The sequence below is a fragment of the Rana temporaria genome, chromosome 13, assembly GCF_905171775.1.
Source record: "Rana temporaria chromosome 13, aRanTem1.1, whole genome shotgun sequence".
NCBI classification, from domain to species: Eukaryota; Metazoa; Chordata; class Amphibia; order Anura; family Ranidae; genus Rana; species Rana temporaria.
In genome coordinates this window covers 41,957,995-41,974,859 of record NC_053501.1, presented here as the reverse complement: position 1 = coordinate 41,974,859, position 16,865 = coordinate 41,957,995, and the positions used below count along the sequence as shown (strand labels likewise).

The 16,865-nt window shown below is 44.8% G+C and overlaps 1 protein-coding gene across 1 annotated transcript; it reads left to right on the top strand.

The window, feature by feature from the left end:
• Window positions 1–235: 235 nt before the first annotated feature.
• LOC120920868 (leucine-rich repeat-containing protein 14B-like) lies at window positions 236–12,424 on the top strand. Its single transcript, XM_040333233.1, has 2 exons — window positions 236–1,191; window positions 11,487–12,424. The coding sequence occupies exons 1-2, from the start codon at window positions 287–289 to the stop codon at window positions 12,127–12,129; spliced, it is 1,548 nt and encodes a 515-aa protein (XP_040189167.1). The 5' UTR covers window positions 236–286; the 3' UTR covers window positions 12,130–12,424.
• The last annotated feature ends 4,441 nt before the right edge of the window (window positions 12,425–16,865 follow it).

The window sequence follows — 16,865 nt, the reverse complement described above, 5'->3', positions numbered from 1 at the left end:
CCACAGCTTACAAAGTGCACAGTCTATTTTACTTTAGTAAATCAACCGCATAGTGTGTTTGCATCCTTCTCCTGCACAACTAATTTGATTACAATATACCCAAGTCAACAGAGGTACTGGCCAAGAATCCCCAGCTAATAAAAAAGACTGTGACAGGAGGCTGGAGGTTTTCATCTCCCAACAAATTCCTATGTCAGCTGCTGCTAAAAATAAAAGAGCATGACACAGTGACAGCTCAGAAGAGCCACAACACAGCAGCCAAGACTTACGGGAGAATCCATACAAAATGAAGACGCTCAGATTTATCGCTGCCGAAGCTTTTATATCCAATCAGGAGTATGCCAAGTTAAGCATCAGAAATATCGCTCATAACCTTTATCCCCTCTTGCTGAAGGCGTGTTTCTTGCACGAAAAGGAGGAAATCATCACCATACTAGTGGAAAACTGGCCACTACAAGCTTTCAACTTTGGCAAACTGATGGGCAAAACCGTGGATTGCCCTGAAGATCTTAGTCATTGGGCATGCCAACGCAACCTGACCGCATGCCTTAAAGGCTTAAAGAACTACGTCCTAAATTGCTCCCCGACATATTCCAAAAGACTAAAAGTTTTTGATCTTACAGGAATACGTGATGTTCAGTTTCAACCATGCAAGTGTAAGAATACTTTGGGGCGATGGGCAAGAACTCAACTGATTTCACAGATCTGCTTTGAACTTCTTATTGACATGCAAAAGCTTGATTTGAATCCTTTTGTTTTTGACGTTGATGTTGACGTCATGTGTAACTTGTTTGTCACAGAGAAGACCTATGAGCTTGTGGTACAAGCATTGTTGTTGAGATGTCACTGTCCGCTAAAGATCCGATGTGTAGATTTTAGAGTAGACAGTTTAGCTTTAAGAAAGCTCTTCTACATAATAAGGCTTGCTGAACCCTCTTCTATACACAAACTAGAAATCGTTCACAATGTGCGCTTAGAAATACATCATCTGGAAGTGCTTTTCAACAATATCACTTTCACTCAGCTTAGTTCGTTAACTTTACCAGCAAAAACGTTTAATGTTACTAATTACACAGCAGAGGATGAAGCTCTTTTAAGTACCATTGGAGAGAAACTAAGCCACATGGTTCATCTGACTGAGCTGAGTCTTTCATTTTCTACACTGACAGGACGGTTGAGGAAACTGCTGAGGTAAATGCTTACAGTGTGATTCCAGAGTTGTAATAAGAGCCCTGGGTTTAAATCTCCTTCAAACGTATCTATTTTAGTCACTATTCATTCATTATGAATGCTGTAATACCCAAAAATGTGTCAATAATGGTAAATGATGATTTTTATTAATAATGGTAATATTTCAATCCTATGTTATTGCGTTTAAATTATCCTTTTGTTTAAAAGTGTCCTTGGCCCATTAAGGGCAAAGCAGCAGGTTCAGCCTAATGGCAGCCCCTGTAGTGGCTTATTCGCACATTCCTTTCTCTTCCGCACCGCTCTGTTTCCCGCATGGGAGCAAATAAAAATACCCTGTAGTTCCAGATATAGAAGATTATGTGACTTTCCGTCTATTTATGTGATAGTACTCAAGCTTGGAAATTTACTGCTCAGGGACCAGGGCCTTTGTCGTACCCTTCTTCCAATTTACCACAAGAACTAGAAACCATGTGTAAGCTCCAACTAGTAACATGAAGCTTACACAGGGTTTCTAGTTCTTTGTAAATAATGGAAAGGTAAGTAATTAAAAGTATGTAAATGGAAAGGTAAGTATAAGCAGCTGCAGGGTTGGTTTTCTCTGCATAGGCTCACTTTAACCAATATGATATTGCATCCGTTGTATCCTTATCTGTAAGGCCTTGTACACACGAGCAGTCATGTCCGATGAAAACGGTCCGCGGACCCTTTTCAGCGGACATGTCTGCTGGGAGCTTTTGGTCTGATGTGTGTACACACAATCAGACCAAAATCCCCGCGGACAGAGAACGCGGTGACGTAGAAGACACCGACGTTGTCTAACACGGAAGTACAATGCTTCCACGCATGCGTCGAATCATACGTCATAACCAGCGGACATGTCCGATGAGTCGTACTAACCATCAGACATGTCCGACGGACATGTTTCCAGCGGACAAGTTTCTTAGCATGCTAAGAAACTTTTGTCCGCTGGAAACCTGTCCGCTAGGCCGGAAAAATGTCCGCTAGGCCCTACACACGGTCGGACATGTCCGCGGAAACTGGTCCACGGACCAGTTTCAGCGGACATGTTCGGTCGTGTGTACGAGGCCTTAGGGTGACCACATTTCCAAACTGCCATTCAGGGACACACCCCCTCTCTCACCTTCCCCCCAAAAAGATGAGGGGGGGGGGAGTAATGTAGTCTCGGGGTTGATGGGGAATTTGGCGGTGGGTTAGTTGTCAGGTAAATGTGCCAAAGTGGTTGTACAATCAATTTTCCCTACAGGTAAGCCTATAATAAGGCTTACCTGTAGGTACCGTCTACAGTTTAGGTGATATTCGCCATAGAAGCCGCCGCTGACATAATCGGCGCATACGCACTAAAGGAAGGGCATGATACGTGCCGGTTCTATAGTGCCCGTGCTGTGACCATCGGCTCCCGCGCGCATGCGTGGGAGTGACGTCACGCACCTGTGGCCAATAGCAGAGCCGGAGTCCACAACCCTGGAAGGAAAAGGGGTTGAAGATGGACGTGATGAGAGGGATGGGACACTGCGGGCTTCTTCTGCAGGTAAGTGGCACATAATGGGCTACTATGCAATGCATAGTAGCCCATTATGCTTTCACTTTGCAGGGAACAAAGAGGAAGTAAAACCCATCAGGGTTTACTTCCTCTTTAAGGAAGGTCATTAATTTAGGAGGAAAAACAGACTTTTGTTATTTTTATTTTTTTAATGCAGAGCACCACAAGGCATGGCATACACATGTTGGTGTGCCACAGTGTAAGTCTGTTGGCACCTACTGTACTTGTGTGCTGGGGTTCCACTTTAAATGAATGCAGAACAGAATGCCCTGCATTACAATGTGCTAGTGCAATGCTTACGTGTGAAGCCAAAGCATTATACATTCTGATATTAAAGAAAACATTTAAAATGGTGCAGGAGGCTGCTAATGCTACTTCTCATTCTGCGAATGATAGTTGCCTAGTTGTGATGGTGACTCTCTTATTGTTCTTTCAAATTATTTTATTTTCAGAAATAAAAAAAAATTACAATAAATCACAATACATATTAATATGGACATAACCTAGTAAATGTCAGCAGGAACTAAAAAAGACTTTCAGAGAGAGGGGGATAAAAAATATCCCCCTTCAGATTTGAGAAGGAGAGAACAAAATACAATTAAAAATGAAAAAAGATCATACATTGTAATAAAATATGTGAGTATTAAAAATTAAACAATTAAAAAAAAAAATATATATATATATTGATGTAAGAGAGATAAAGGACTCCTTATATAAGCTAACTCAATAGAAATAAGGATACTTATAATCTCCTGGTGCCCCTTTCGGGTTCAAACTGCACCAGGAGCGGAATCCTTTCATACTGAATTACACTCTGAACCAAACCCTATTACCTAGATTCAAAGACGACGCCGCAACTTTAAGGCGGTGTAGCGTATCGTATTTACGCTACGCTGCCTTAAGTCAGAGCGGCAAGTACTGTATTCACAAAGTACTTGCCTCCTAACTTACGGCGGCGTAGCGTAAATGCGGCCGGCGTAAGCGCGCCTAATTCAAATGAGGATGGGGGGCGTGTTTTATGTTAATTACCGGTGACCCGACGTGATTGACGTTTTTTTTACGAACGGCGCATGCGCCGTCCGTGTACATATCCCAGTGTGCATTGCTCCAAAGTACGCCGCAAGGACGTATTGGTTTCGATGTAAATTACGTCCAGCCCCATTCACGGACGACTTACGCAAACAACGTAAAATGTTCAAATTTCGACGCGGGAACGACGCCCATACTTAACATTGACTTCGCCTCCTAGGGGCAGCTTTATCTTTACGCGGCGTATCTCTTACGGAAACTGCGTATCTTTACTGCGACGGGCGCGCGTACGTTCGTGAATCGGCGTATCTAGTCATTTACATATTCTACGTCGAACTCAACGGAAGCGCCACCTAGCGACCAGCCTAAAAATGACACTTTAAGATACGAGGGCGTAGGAGACTTACGCCGCTCGTATCTTAGCCTAATTTAAGTGTATCTGGTTTCCAGAATACGCTTAAATTAACGCCGGTGTAGATTCAGAGTTACGACAGCGTATCTACTGATACGCCGGTGTAACTCGCTATGAATCTGGCTATATGTTGCTAGATTAAAATAAACAGGCCTTAACCCCCCTGGCGGTATTCCCGAGTCTGACTCGGGGTTACATTTTTCAGCTACGATCGGTAACCCCGAGTCAGACTCGGGCTCGCCTCGCTGGATCCACAGGCAGTGTTTACTTACCTTGTCCCTGGATCCAGCGATGCCACCGCGCTGTGTGAGCTAGCGGGACCTCGCTCGATTCACACAGTGCCTCTGTGTGCCGCTGATCTCCGTTCCCTGCGACGTTACGACGCACGGGAGCGGAGAACGGTGCCAAATTCAAAAAGGTAAACAAACACCTGACATACATTATACTGTAATCTTATAGATTACAGTACTGTATGTAAAAAATACAGACCCCCCTTGTCCCTAGTGGTCTGCCCAGTGCCCTACATGTACTTTTATATAATAAAAACTGTTCTTTCTGCCTGCAAACTGTAGATTGTCCATAGCAACCAAAAGTGTCCCTTTATGTAAAAAATGGTTTTAGAGCAGATAGAAAACAGCGATAATAATTTATAATCACTTGCAGAATTGTGCGATAGCGATTTGTGGGGAAATTCGTCATAAAAAAATAAAAGTAATGACAGCGACAATTCTGCAACTGAGCAAATTTCAGTGATTTTGAGTTGATTACATTATTGAATAATTTTTATTATAATTATATTATTATTTGTTATAATTATTTATAATTATTTATTATATTATAATTTATAATTTTGTTTTAAAAAAAAATTCATACCCGGGATGCCTACTAGACTCTTGTTTGGACAGATTTAAGTGAGTTATTCCTAAAAATTACAAGCCTACAGTATAAAACGCCAAATTTCCTTGCAAATAATGGTACCGCTTTCAGCACCTTTTTTCTGAAATAATCATACCGCCAGGGAGGTTAATATCTAAAATCAAAGGTTATTATTTCTAACCCTAAAAATTATCTTTCCTGACTGACTCCATGGCAGCCTACGTGTGGGTTAATCCCGCCTCCTCTCCAATGTGATAGGACCCCATACCCATAAAAGTTAACTCACCAGTAGCACCAGTGTTCCTTTTTTTTCCTCCTCCATGAATTCAGAAACTTCTCAGGACAGGAATGGATGGCACACCTGAGCGGTGCAGCTCGGATCCCAGCCATGGGCGGGTGGAGAGCTTTGCAGCAACCCTTGGGCGTTTGCTGTGTGTGCTGAAGACATCTCATCCGGCTGGCAAGGTCCTATTCTTTCATGGCAGTCGCCTATTTGTATTATATGTTGTCTGCCTGTGTCTGTTTTTTGTCCCCATGGCGGCTGGAGCGCTTCTGCGTTCCAGCTCGCACTTTGCTTCCTGGTCGCGAGCGCCAGTACCCCGCGCATGCGCTGTGCCCACTCTCAGAGCGAGGCCTGGTTTCGCGCATGCGCAGTCTGTCGAATCTGCGGCGGCCGCGCACGCGCCGTCGCATTGATTACACCGCGCAGGCGCGCGGATGACAGGTGACGTCACCGGCGGGTGATTTGAAAAACGGCTGCTCGCCTGTGCATATTGGGTTGTTCCCTGATCAGGCGTGCAGCTGTAGGAGCGATACTCCAACTTGCCAGGTCAGTGAGCAGGGATCTCCCCCTGCTGTATTACTGTTCACATGTTGCTTATACTAACATATAGTGTTTCTTCTCATCTGAGCAATGATTCATGCATCTAAAAATTTTTATTATTCAAATTATTTATTAAATTGTTAATTTATTATTAAATTATTAATTATTTATTTATGTTTTAAAAAAAAAAAAAAAAAAGGGTTTTTATAATTCTTAAAGGGACAATGCATTTATTTTTTCCATTATCTGACACTTTAGGTTTTCTTCCTTTTCGGATCTGTATCGCTGTTTACGCAGGTCCTAAGTCATGGACCCGTCACCGTCTACAGGTGGCCAGCCCTCACGCACAAGGTATGTGCAGGATAAGGGCGGGGCTAGGGGTGGAAGTCACAGTCAATATGTGTTGTCTGACAATTTTCCTCCCTATGTGTCTCTCTTTAAAGCCCTTCTGATCCAGATCCTATCTCCGCAATCCAGTCCCATGACCTTGCCAGACCGCATCACTCTTCCAGATCGAAATCCAAAAGGAGATCTCCATCTACATCTTCCCACCGGAGGAGAAGTTCACATTCCTCCTCACGACACCGCTCCCACCGCCATGATAGCCGCTCTGATCGCAGAGCCTGCTGGGGATGTGACACTCGTGTCCCGGAGGGCAAGTCATTATGCGACCGATGCTACGCCCAGGCGGTTGGGGAAAAAGAGACTGAAGGTCATCGTATCGAGTCTCTGGTGGAACATGTGGTTCAACGGACTCTAAGAGAGAATATTTCCCACACACAAAGTCAGACCAATACTGTCAGGTCTGCTTCTCCGACCATCGAGGTCCATGAGGATCCAGGTCCCTCCCAGCCTCAAGCCGCTTCCCCGGCCTTCTTAGAGGGTGATCTAGAAAGTGACGAAGAAGGCTTGGAGTTTGACTTTGCTCAAGTGACTCCGCTTATCAAAGCTGTCAAAGAGGCTCTCTTATGGGAAGAACAGTCTACTTCCCCGGCCAAGCAGAGAAAATACTTCAAGCGCTTGGGGAAAGAACGCCCTACGTTCCCGTTCCTTACAGAACTAAAGGGTATTTTTGAAGAGGAATGGAGCAAGGTAGACAAAAAGTCATCCATGGCCAACAAGGCGTCTAGACTATATCCCTTCAAGCCGGATGATGTTAAGCATCTGGAGAACGTTCCTCTGGTAGATGCTGCAGTAACCAGGCTGGCCAAGCATGTCACCCTACCACTTGCTGACTCTGTGTCTTTCAAAGATGGTCTTGATCGGAGAATGGATCAAGACCTTAGAAGAATCTATGGCCTAGCAGGCACAGCGTGCAAACCGGCTCTTGCCCTGGCGGCTTTATCAAAAGCTATGGAAGCTTGGACGGAAAATGTAGACTCCTTCCTCAAAGGAGTGTCCGAAGAACTAGCCAAGAACTCAGCAACCGCAGAACTGAAGCTGGCGGCTGCTTTTCTAGGTGAGGCATCTGTTGACCTAATACGTCTATTAGCAAGGATTATGCTATCATCTGTTACGGCTAAACGGGCCCTTTGGCTACGTCCCTGGGTTGCCGATTCTTCGTCCAAACAGAACTGGTGTAAAATCCCCTTCGAAGGATTAACCCTGTTCGGCAATAAGCTAGACGATGCCATCTCAAAAGCTACGGGTGGCAAGTCAGGTTTTCTTCCCCAGGACAGGCGTCAAACCGGGAAAAAGAAACCTCAATTTCGGAGACACAGCCCGGACCGCGCTAGGGAAGCTCGTGCTTACAGACCGGGCGGGAACTTCAGAAGGAACTGGAGCAGAGGTAGAGGTTCCTTTCGCAGACCTACACCAACTACCCAGGCGTCAAGCGGACGCGATCAGGGGAAGTCTTTTTGAAATTACGCCCGCCCAAGCGGATCGTGTGGGAGCACGTCTACTCCTCTATCGGCACGTCTGGGCGGCCTCAATCAAGGACTTTTGGGTCATCAAGACCGTGACCTCAGGACACGCATGGTCCTTCTCCAGTCCTCCTCTTCCCAAGTTCGTTTCCACCCTTCTTCCAGGGTCGGCGGAACAGAGACAAGTTCTTCTAGACTACATAGACCTCCTAAAGAACCAAGGAGCAGTAGTACACGTCCCAAAGGACGAACAGTTTCTTGGGGTATACTCCCCTCTCTTCTTGGTACAGAAGAAAAGCGGTGCCTGGCGTCCAGTCATAGATCTGACATACTTAAACAAGTTCATAACACGCAGAAAATTCAAAATGGAAACTCTATCGACAATCCAGCAAGCCATACAGCCGGGCGACTGGATGATTTCCGTGGACCTAAAAGATGCCTATTTCCACGTCCCGGTAGCAGCAGAGTTGCACAAGTATCTCAGATTTCACATCAATCAAGAACACCTTCAATTTGTTTGTCTGCCCTTCGGCCTAACAACTTCCCCGCGGGTCTTCACCAAAACCCTTCTGGCGGTAGTAGCTCTCATCAGATTGAAGAAGATTCGCCTTTATCATTATCTGGACGACCTTCTTGTCTTGTCCCAGAACAGAACTCATCTTCTGGCACAGAGAGATCAGGTTATCTCGATCTTGTCCGAGTTCGGATGGCTCCTAAACCTAGCCAAAAGCCACCTGGAGCCAACTCAGTGTCTGGTCTATCTAGGGGCTCAATTCAACACGGTGAAGAACACCATCTCTCTACCATTGGAGAAGATCCCCGTGATTCAGGAGAGGATATCTCGGGCCCTAGGTACTCGCCATCTAAAAGCATACCAATGTCTGAAGATCATTGGAACTATGGTCTCTACAACACCAATGGTAAAGTGGGCATTATGGAGACTACGTCCCTTCCAATCCGGCTTTCTCAGGCAGTGGAAGTCAGGGAGCAAGAATCAACGGATTCACATATCAACAAATATGAGGGGCAGCCTCTTTTGGTGGCTTCAACCGAAAAATCTGCTGAAGTGCCATTCTATCGCCCCAGTCTCCTGGGTCACAGTGACAACCGATGCCAGTGGCTCCGGCTGGGGGGCCCTGTGCGGCACGAGCATGGCGCAAGGCAGGTGGGATGCTCGCCTCCACAATCCAGGCTCGAACATCCTGGAGCTTCGAGCGGCTTGGTGTGCCCTGCAGTCCTTCTCCCAACTCCTGAAGGGAAAATCGGTAATCCTGAGGATGGACAACACTACGGCAGTATCCTATGTCAAGAGACAAGGGGGGACACGGAGTTCTTCTCTTCTTCAGGAAGTCGATCCCATTATGAAGTGGGCCCAGGAAAATCTGGTCAACCTGACAGCTGTCTTTATCCCGGGAATTCAGAACTCCCAGGCGGATTTTCTGTCACGCACTCAAGTGGACATCAACGAGTGGTCTCTCCACGATCAAACATTTCGTTGGATATTATCGCTGGGAATCAATCCCCAGGTGGATCTCTTTGCCTCCCCGCTCAATGCCAAACTGGAGAAATTCTACACGAGGGGTTATTGCAGTCAGGCAATCGGGACGGATGCCCTGACGGATCGGTGGAGATTCCAGAGGGCATATGCTTTTCCCCCGATCCCAGTAATCTTGAAATTTTTGAAGAAGCTTCAAGCGGAAGAGGTAGAAGTTACGTTGATAGCTCCTTACTGGCCGAACAGGCCATGGTTCCCTCTTCTGATCCAACTGAGTTTTCGGGACCCAATTCCAATACCGGTCAGGCCGGACCTTCTCTCCCAAGGGTCGCTCTTTCATCCCTGCCCGGCCTTGATGAAACTGATGGTGTGGTTCTTGAGAGGGAAAGACTGGAATCCCTTGGCTGCGCCTCTGGGGTGATCTCTACACTTATGAGCTCTAGGAGAGCAAGCACAAATAAAGTTTACGGGAGAATTTGGGCCAAGTTTGTGGAGTTTTCCTTATCTTCAAACAGATCCTTCAGGAATCCGGAAATCCAAGACATTCTAAGCTTTCTCCAAACAGGGTTAGATCTTCCCCTGTCCGTAGGTTCACTACGAGTTCAAGTTTCGGCACTTTCAGCCTTCTCTGGAATTCCTTGGGCGGCTCATCCATTAATCAAACAATTTTTTCGAGGGGCTTCAAGGCTGAGACCTCAAAGGAAGCCAAGATTCCCTAAATGGGATCTCCCACTAGTGCTCGACTTCTTAAGCGGACTCAGTATGTCGGGGCCCTCCCCGTCCTCCTTAAAGGACTTTTCAGCCAAGGTTGCATTTCTGGTCGCTATCACCTCTGCCAAGAGAGTGTCTGAGATCGGTTCTCTTGGTCACAAAGAGCCGTTTCTCACGTTCTTCCCGGATCGAGTGGTTCTGATACCTATGCTGGGCTCCAAACCGAAGGTCTCGTCGGTCTTCCATGAAAATCAGGAAGTAGTTCTCCCTACTTTTAGGTCCCCGGATTCTGACGAAACTCACCCTCTGGACATGGGCAAGATACTCACTGAATACCTTCAAATTACATCTGTCTTTAGACGCTCCGACCATTTGTTTGTCCTGCACTCAGGCATGAACAAAGGGAAAAAGGCTTCCTCGAGAACAATCGCAACTTGGATCGTCCAGACTATACAACAGGCTTATAGTGCAAAGGGCTTGGCTCCTCCACAGGCGGTGACAGCTCACTCCACTAGAGGGATGGCAGCTTCTTGGGCAGCAGCTCGTCATGTGGCTCCAGACGTCATTTGTAGAGCGGCCTCTTGGTCTTCTATAAATACCTTTATGTCCCATTATTGTGTTGAACCTGCAGCACTTTCTTCTGTAAATTTTGGTTTATCAGTTTTGTCTGTGGACGGGACAAATTAAAATATATTTTTTGTTCAGCATACCCACCCGTGTGGTTTGACTAGTTATTTCCCACACGTAGGCTGCCATGGAGTCAGTCAGGAAAAGGGAAAATTTATTATCATACTTACCGTAATTTTCCTTTCCTGATGGACTCCATGGCAGACGGAGTTCCCACCCTGAAATTATGGAGTCGGGATAGTTACGGAACACTGGTGCTACTGGTGAGTTAACTTTTATGGGTATGGGGTCCTATCACATTGGAGAGGAGGCGGGATTAACCCACACGTAGGCTGCCATGGAGTCCATCAGGAAAGGAAAATTACGGTAAGTATGATAATAAATTTTCCCTTATATAATAGTAAGGATGAATCCCCTTCAAAACATCACTAGTCTCCCCTAAAGAAGGGGAGAAAAATAAAAAGAAAGCGGGAAAAAGTCAGAGAAAAAAAAAGGGACAAAGAAGACAGAGAGGAAAGGGGATCAGACGACTCTTATTTTAATGCTTTATGTCCCTAACCTAAAACAAGTATGCACAAGACTTTTGACTTTTTACGCTGACTTTCTTGATATGCACACTTGTTCTGGGTAAGTGATTCATAAAACACAAGTAAGATTTTGCCATGTCTGTAAACTGCTGAGTTCCTAGACCTTGGTCCTTGTAGCCTTTTCGAGGCCTGTAAATAAGCCAAGTTATGTGACTCTTTCTGTTTCTTTTAGGGATGCAAATAGAGCAAAGCATGTCTATTTGGCACATTTTATCATTTTTTTTTTTTATCACCATAGAAATCACTATTGTAGAGGTAACACATCTGTATTATTTGACATCTAAATATATTGTTATTTATTTTTTTCAGTCCACTAAACACACCACTCAAAGTGCTGGAACTAGGAAACTGCTCTCTGAATAATATAGACATGGCTTACCTAGCAAACAGCCTGCATGCAGAACATTTAGAACAGTTGGATATGAGTGGTCACAACATTGCAGAACTTTTTCCATCAACGTTCTTTAAGCTTCTGTCCAAGGCCTCACAGACCTTGAAAGTTCTGATTCTGGAGGAATGTGATATTGGAGATATGAATATTCATATTCTGGAGATGGGAATAGTGCATTGTCTCAAATTAAATGAGTTAAAATTTCTTGGAAACCCCGTCACAGCTATAGCACTTCGGCGTCTATTCAGAGTTTTTGCAAACCTGCCTGTGTTGAGGTACATTGAATTTCCAGTACCAAGAGACTGCTATCCTCCTGATGTCAGCTACCCCCTGGATGAAGTAAGCCTTATAAAATATGATCATCAGAAATATGACAGTATTAAACAAATACTGTGCCGAATATTACGGCAAGCTGCTCGAGAAGATATACTGGTGGCCACACCACTGTTTGGCAGCTATGATTCTGCAATTGAGGAGACCAGCAAAGAATTGGGAGCATGCCTGCTTACATCATTTAAAGATGCCCTTCAGAATTTCAATGAAGAACTGCAAAAATTATAGTGAATAGAGTGTGCAAATGCAGACTTAAATACAATAAACGTAGCGAAAAGAAGCAAACCTTCTAAGTTTCTGGTCCTCTCCAGAATGTTAAAAGACAAAGTTAAAAGCAGCGCTAAGTTTTTTAAATACCAGTAACAAAATGTATATGTAACATGCCCAAAAGTGTAGGCTTTGATGAGTATGTGGGTACATCTCCTACCTAAAGTCTGGTGACACATTTGAAATCCCACGTCAGTGAATTACACTTGTAAAAAAAATATGCAACTTTATTCAGGGGCAGCTGCCTGCTGAAAATCACAAAGGGCCAGATTCACCAAAGAGATACGACGGCGTATCTCCTGATACGCCGTCGTATCTCTGTTTCTATCTATGCGACTGATTCATAGAATCAGTTACGCATAGATATCCATAAGATCCGACAGGTGTAATTGTTTTACACTGTCGGATCTTAGGATGCAGTACCGCGGCCGCCGCTGGGGGGGGAGTTTGCGTCGTAAACCAGCGTCGGGTATGCAAATTAGCTGTTACGGCGATTCCCGACGGATTTTCGCGTTCGCTACGTCGCTGCTAGTCTAGTTTCCCGTCGCAAAGTTAGTCGTTGTTTGACCGCCCCTAACTTTACTCAGCAATCTTATTGCTGTTTAAAGTATGGCCGTCGTTCCCGCGTTGAAATAACACGTTTGCGTAACACGTCCGGGAATACGGAAGTACGCTACGCGCGTCGCCGTTCGAAAAAATGACGTCACGGCGCGCAAAGCACAACGGGAATTGCGAAACTGAGCATGCGCAGTAGGTCCGGCGCGGGAGCGCGCCTAATTTAAATGGCACACGCCCATTTGAATTGGCCCGCCTTGCGCCGGAGGCTGCCAGCGTAGTTTTCATCGCAAGTGCTTTGTGAATCAGGCACTTGCGATGAAAACTTGCGGCGGTGTAACGTATCTACGATACGTTACGCCGCCGCAGTTCTATGTGAATCTGGCCCTAAATGATTAAAGGAAACAGAGCGCCAAGCTCTATAAATTCAAGATGAATTACAGTTGGGATTAGAACATTAACAAACCTAATATAAAAGTTTACACTGCATTATCTATCTGAGCTAACTGTAAAATAAATCTCAAACTTGCCTGTTGGTGAGTTCACAAGTCTGCACTGGGGTCCTGGACAACTTTACAGTAAGAAAAAATCCTTTTAAACGTAACAAAATAGTAACCGATATACAATCTCTTTAAGTTACTACGTACTGAAAGATATAACAGGTGTGTGGTTCTTCGAAATGATGTGCTTTGAAGGAAGATCTTTTCTCAATTAGTCGATTTATACAACAGACACTACTGAAAAAAAGCAACTGTCTATATTTATCCCCTGTACAGTATGTGGCTACCGTGTTTCCCCGAAAATAAGCCTGGGTCTTATATTAATTTTGCCAATAAAAGACACAGTAGGGCTTATTTTCGGGGTAGGTCTTACCATGTAGTGTCCTGTCTTCTCTCCCCCTCTCTCTCCCTGCCTGACAGGAATCCCCAGTGTGAACCAAGTTAAAATGCTTGTAAAATCCTATAATCTACTCTATTAGAGTAGTATATAATGTACAATGTGAGTGTTTCTGTAATATAATTGTGCCAAATACCTTCGTTATAGCGCTGCTTTGCTAGGTCTTATTTTGGGGGTAGGTCTTATTTTTGGGGAACCACTGTAAGGCTGCATTCACACCTCCGCAACAAGTATTTTGCCGCGAATAGTGTAACTTTTTTTTTTTTTTTACAAATCCTTCCCATTGCTTTGTATGGCCGAACGCCAATGCCGCCTGAAAAAAAGGGTCCGGGACTTTTTTTCAGGCGGCAGGCGTACGGCGTCTATGAGATGTGAACCATCTCATAGACAGCAATTGGAATTCTCCCCTCCAGCGGCACGAGCGTCCGGCGTCGGGCGTTTTGTCGCGGAGGTGTGAATGGGGCCCTATAGTCTATTCTTGACTATTCAAAACAGTTTCTCACACTGGCTCTTGATAAGTTGATAACAAATCAGGTAAATCAATTACCATGCAACTAAAAATATCTCAAAAGCAATAACAGAATCTATTTAGCTGGTTCCCTCATCTAACGCGAATCAATAAAAAGCAAAAAATGCAGCATTGCCCTATACAACATTTATAAAATTGTACAAATGGACTTATAAGTGCGATAGTAACACCTATAAATTAATATCCAGTGCAAATCAACCAATGTATTGCAATATAGTAGTGATGGTGTCACCCCCTCTGCAAAAATATTTTGAGAAATTGCAGAACTTCAATGTGCAAATAATGCTGAAACCCCCTACATACAATAATAATTACATGAGATGTAAATCAACCCATGTATTAGAACATCGTAGTGATGTTGTCACCCTCTCTGCAAGAGGTAAGACATTTTTCAGAGCTGCAATGTGCAAATAGTGGTGAAACCCCCTATATATAATCATAATAATAAAATGTAAAATATATACATCAAGGCCCAGATTCACGTAGGGCGGCGTAACTATGTGCGGGCGTAGCGTATCTCAGATACACTACGCCGCCGTAACTTAGAGCGGCAGGTCCCGTATTCAGAAACACTTTCCGCTCTAAGTTACGGCGGCGTAGTGTATCTGATACGGCATAAGCCCGCGTAATTCAAACTAGGCTAGTGTGGGCGTGTTTTATGTTAATGTATCGTGACCCGACGTGATTGACGTTTTTAACAAACGGCGCATGCGCGCGCATGCTCAGTATTACTCGATTTTTCCAATTAAATTGCGCCCGCTCAATGCCTAGTCGACGTGGACGTAACTTACGTCCAGCCCCATTCACAAACGACTTAAGCAAACGACGTAAAATTTTCAAAAATCGACGTGGGAACGACGTCCATACTTTACATTGGTACGCCTCATGTACGCCTCATATAGCAGGGGTAACTTTACGCTGGGAAAAGCCTAACGTAAACGGCGTATCTGTACTGCGTCGGCCGGGCGTACGTTCGTGAATTGGCGTATCTAGCTGATTTACATATTTCTAGGCGTAAATCAGCGTACACGCCCCTAGCGGCCAGCGTAAACATGCAATTAAGATACGACGGCGTAAGAGACTTACGCCGGTCGGATCTAATACAAATCTATGCGCAACTGATTCTAAGAATCAGGCGCATAGATACGACGGCTCGGACTCAGAGTTACGACGGCGTATCTGGAGATACGCCGGCGTAACTCGTACGAGAATCCGGGCCCAAGTGTACATTTTATTATTATGATTATTATGATTATGTATAGGTGCTTTTACCACTATTTTCACATTGCAGCTCTGCAATATTTCTTATCTTTTACAGAGAGGGTGACACCATCACTACTATATTATAATACATGGGTTGATTTGCATCTCTGTTTTTATTTTTGTATGTAGCGGGTTTCACCATTATTTGCTCTGCAAATTCTCAAAATATTCTTGCAGAGGAGGAGACACCTTCACTACTATATTGCAATACATTGGTTGATTTGCACTGGTGTGCGGTAGCGTGCAGCATTAGCACCCTTGCTTTTACTTCAAGCACCACCATAGCACCCCAAAAAAAACATTGTCTGGAGCCACCCCTGCCTGGATTGGATTTGAATTTTGCGGCCCCATCCCTCCCAAGTTTTTCTCTATCTTCTCTTCATAACATTTGCTAGTCATATCCCAAAAAATTCTAAGAAGTATTTTTATTATTTTTTTATCTCGTGGATGAAATGTGGGAAAGAACGTATATATATCATACAATCATTCCATAAACACCACATACACTGCAAATATCATTTGAGAAAAATATGCTTCTAAAAAAGTTTACCATTAGCCAATAAAAAAATTAAATTAAAATGTCCCCGGATTTCATTTTAAAAATCTGGTCACCTTAGTGTATGGGGACATGTGTGTTTACTGTGTGTATTTTACATTGTGTGTGACACTAGGCTGGTGATCAGTGAGTAAAAAGATGTAAAAAAACAGCTCATACTCACTGATCAGCAGCTGGGCTGCAACGATCCCTCTCCTCTCCTCACCGACAACTTCTGTGTGAGGAGAGGAGAGCCTATCGCCTAGCAACCGGCTCTATGTTTACATCACATGATGGCTGTGATTGGACACGGCCATCATGTGATCAGGAGGGCCTATTACAGAGCCCTCCTGCTGATCTGAGATGCGCCATGTGTCCGGGTGACACGAGTGCATTGGGAACGCGAGCATGCTCGGATAATGAATTGAACAGTGCTCCATGAGATGTTCAAAAATGTAGATATTGTTTTTTTTTAACCTAACCCTGCTTTAACCACTTCCCGCCCGGCCTATAACCGATTTACGTTCGGGAAGTGGTTTTGAAATCCTGACTGGACGTCCATGGACGTCCTGCAGGATTTCATGCCGCGCACGCCCGTGGGGGCGCACAGAGCGGCGATCGGTGATGCGGGGTGTCAGTCTGACACCCTGCATCTCCGATCTCGGTAAAGAGCCTCCGGCGGAGGCTCTTTACCACGTGATCAGCCGTGTCCAACCACGGCTGATCACGATGAAAAACAGGAAGAGCCGTTGATGGCTCTTCGAGGAGAGCCGATCGGCGGCTCTCCTGACAGGGGGGGTTCGCGCTGATTGTTTATCAACGCAGCCCCCCCTCAGATCGCCACACTGGACCACCAGGGAAGCCCACCCTGGACCACCAACAAAAAAAGGGCAACAAAAAAAAAAAAAAGTCTGAAAA

What these genes read in the sequence shown, in the direction of transcription:
- LOC120920868 (XM_040333233.1), top strand. Translation starts at nt 287, where the DNA reads ATGAAGACGCTCAGATTTATCGCTGCCGAAGCTTTTATATCCAATCAG. An exon ending in CGGTTGAGGAAACTGCTGAG is followed by an intron (nt 1,192 to 11,486) that starts GTAAATGCTTAC and finishes TATTTTTTTCAG; the next exon opens with TCCACTAAACACACCACTCA.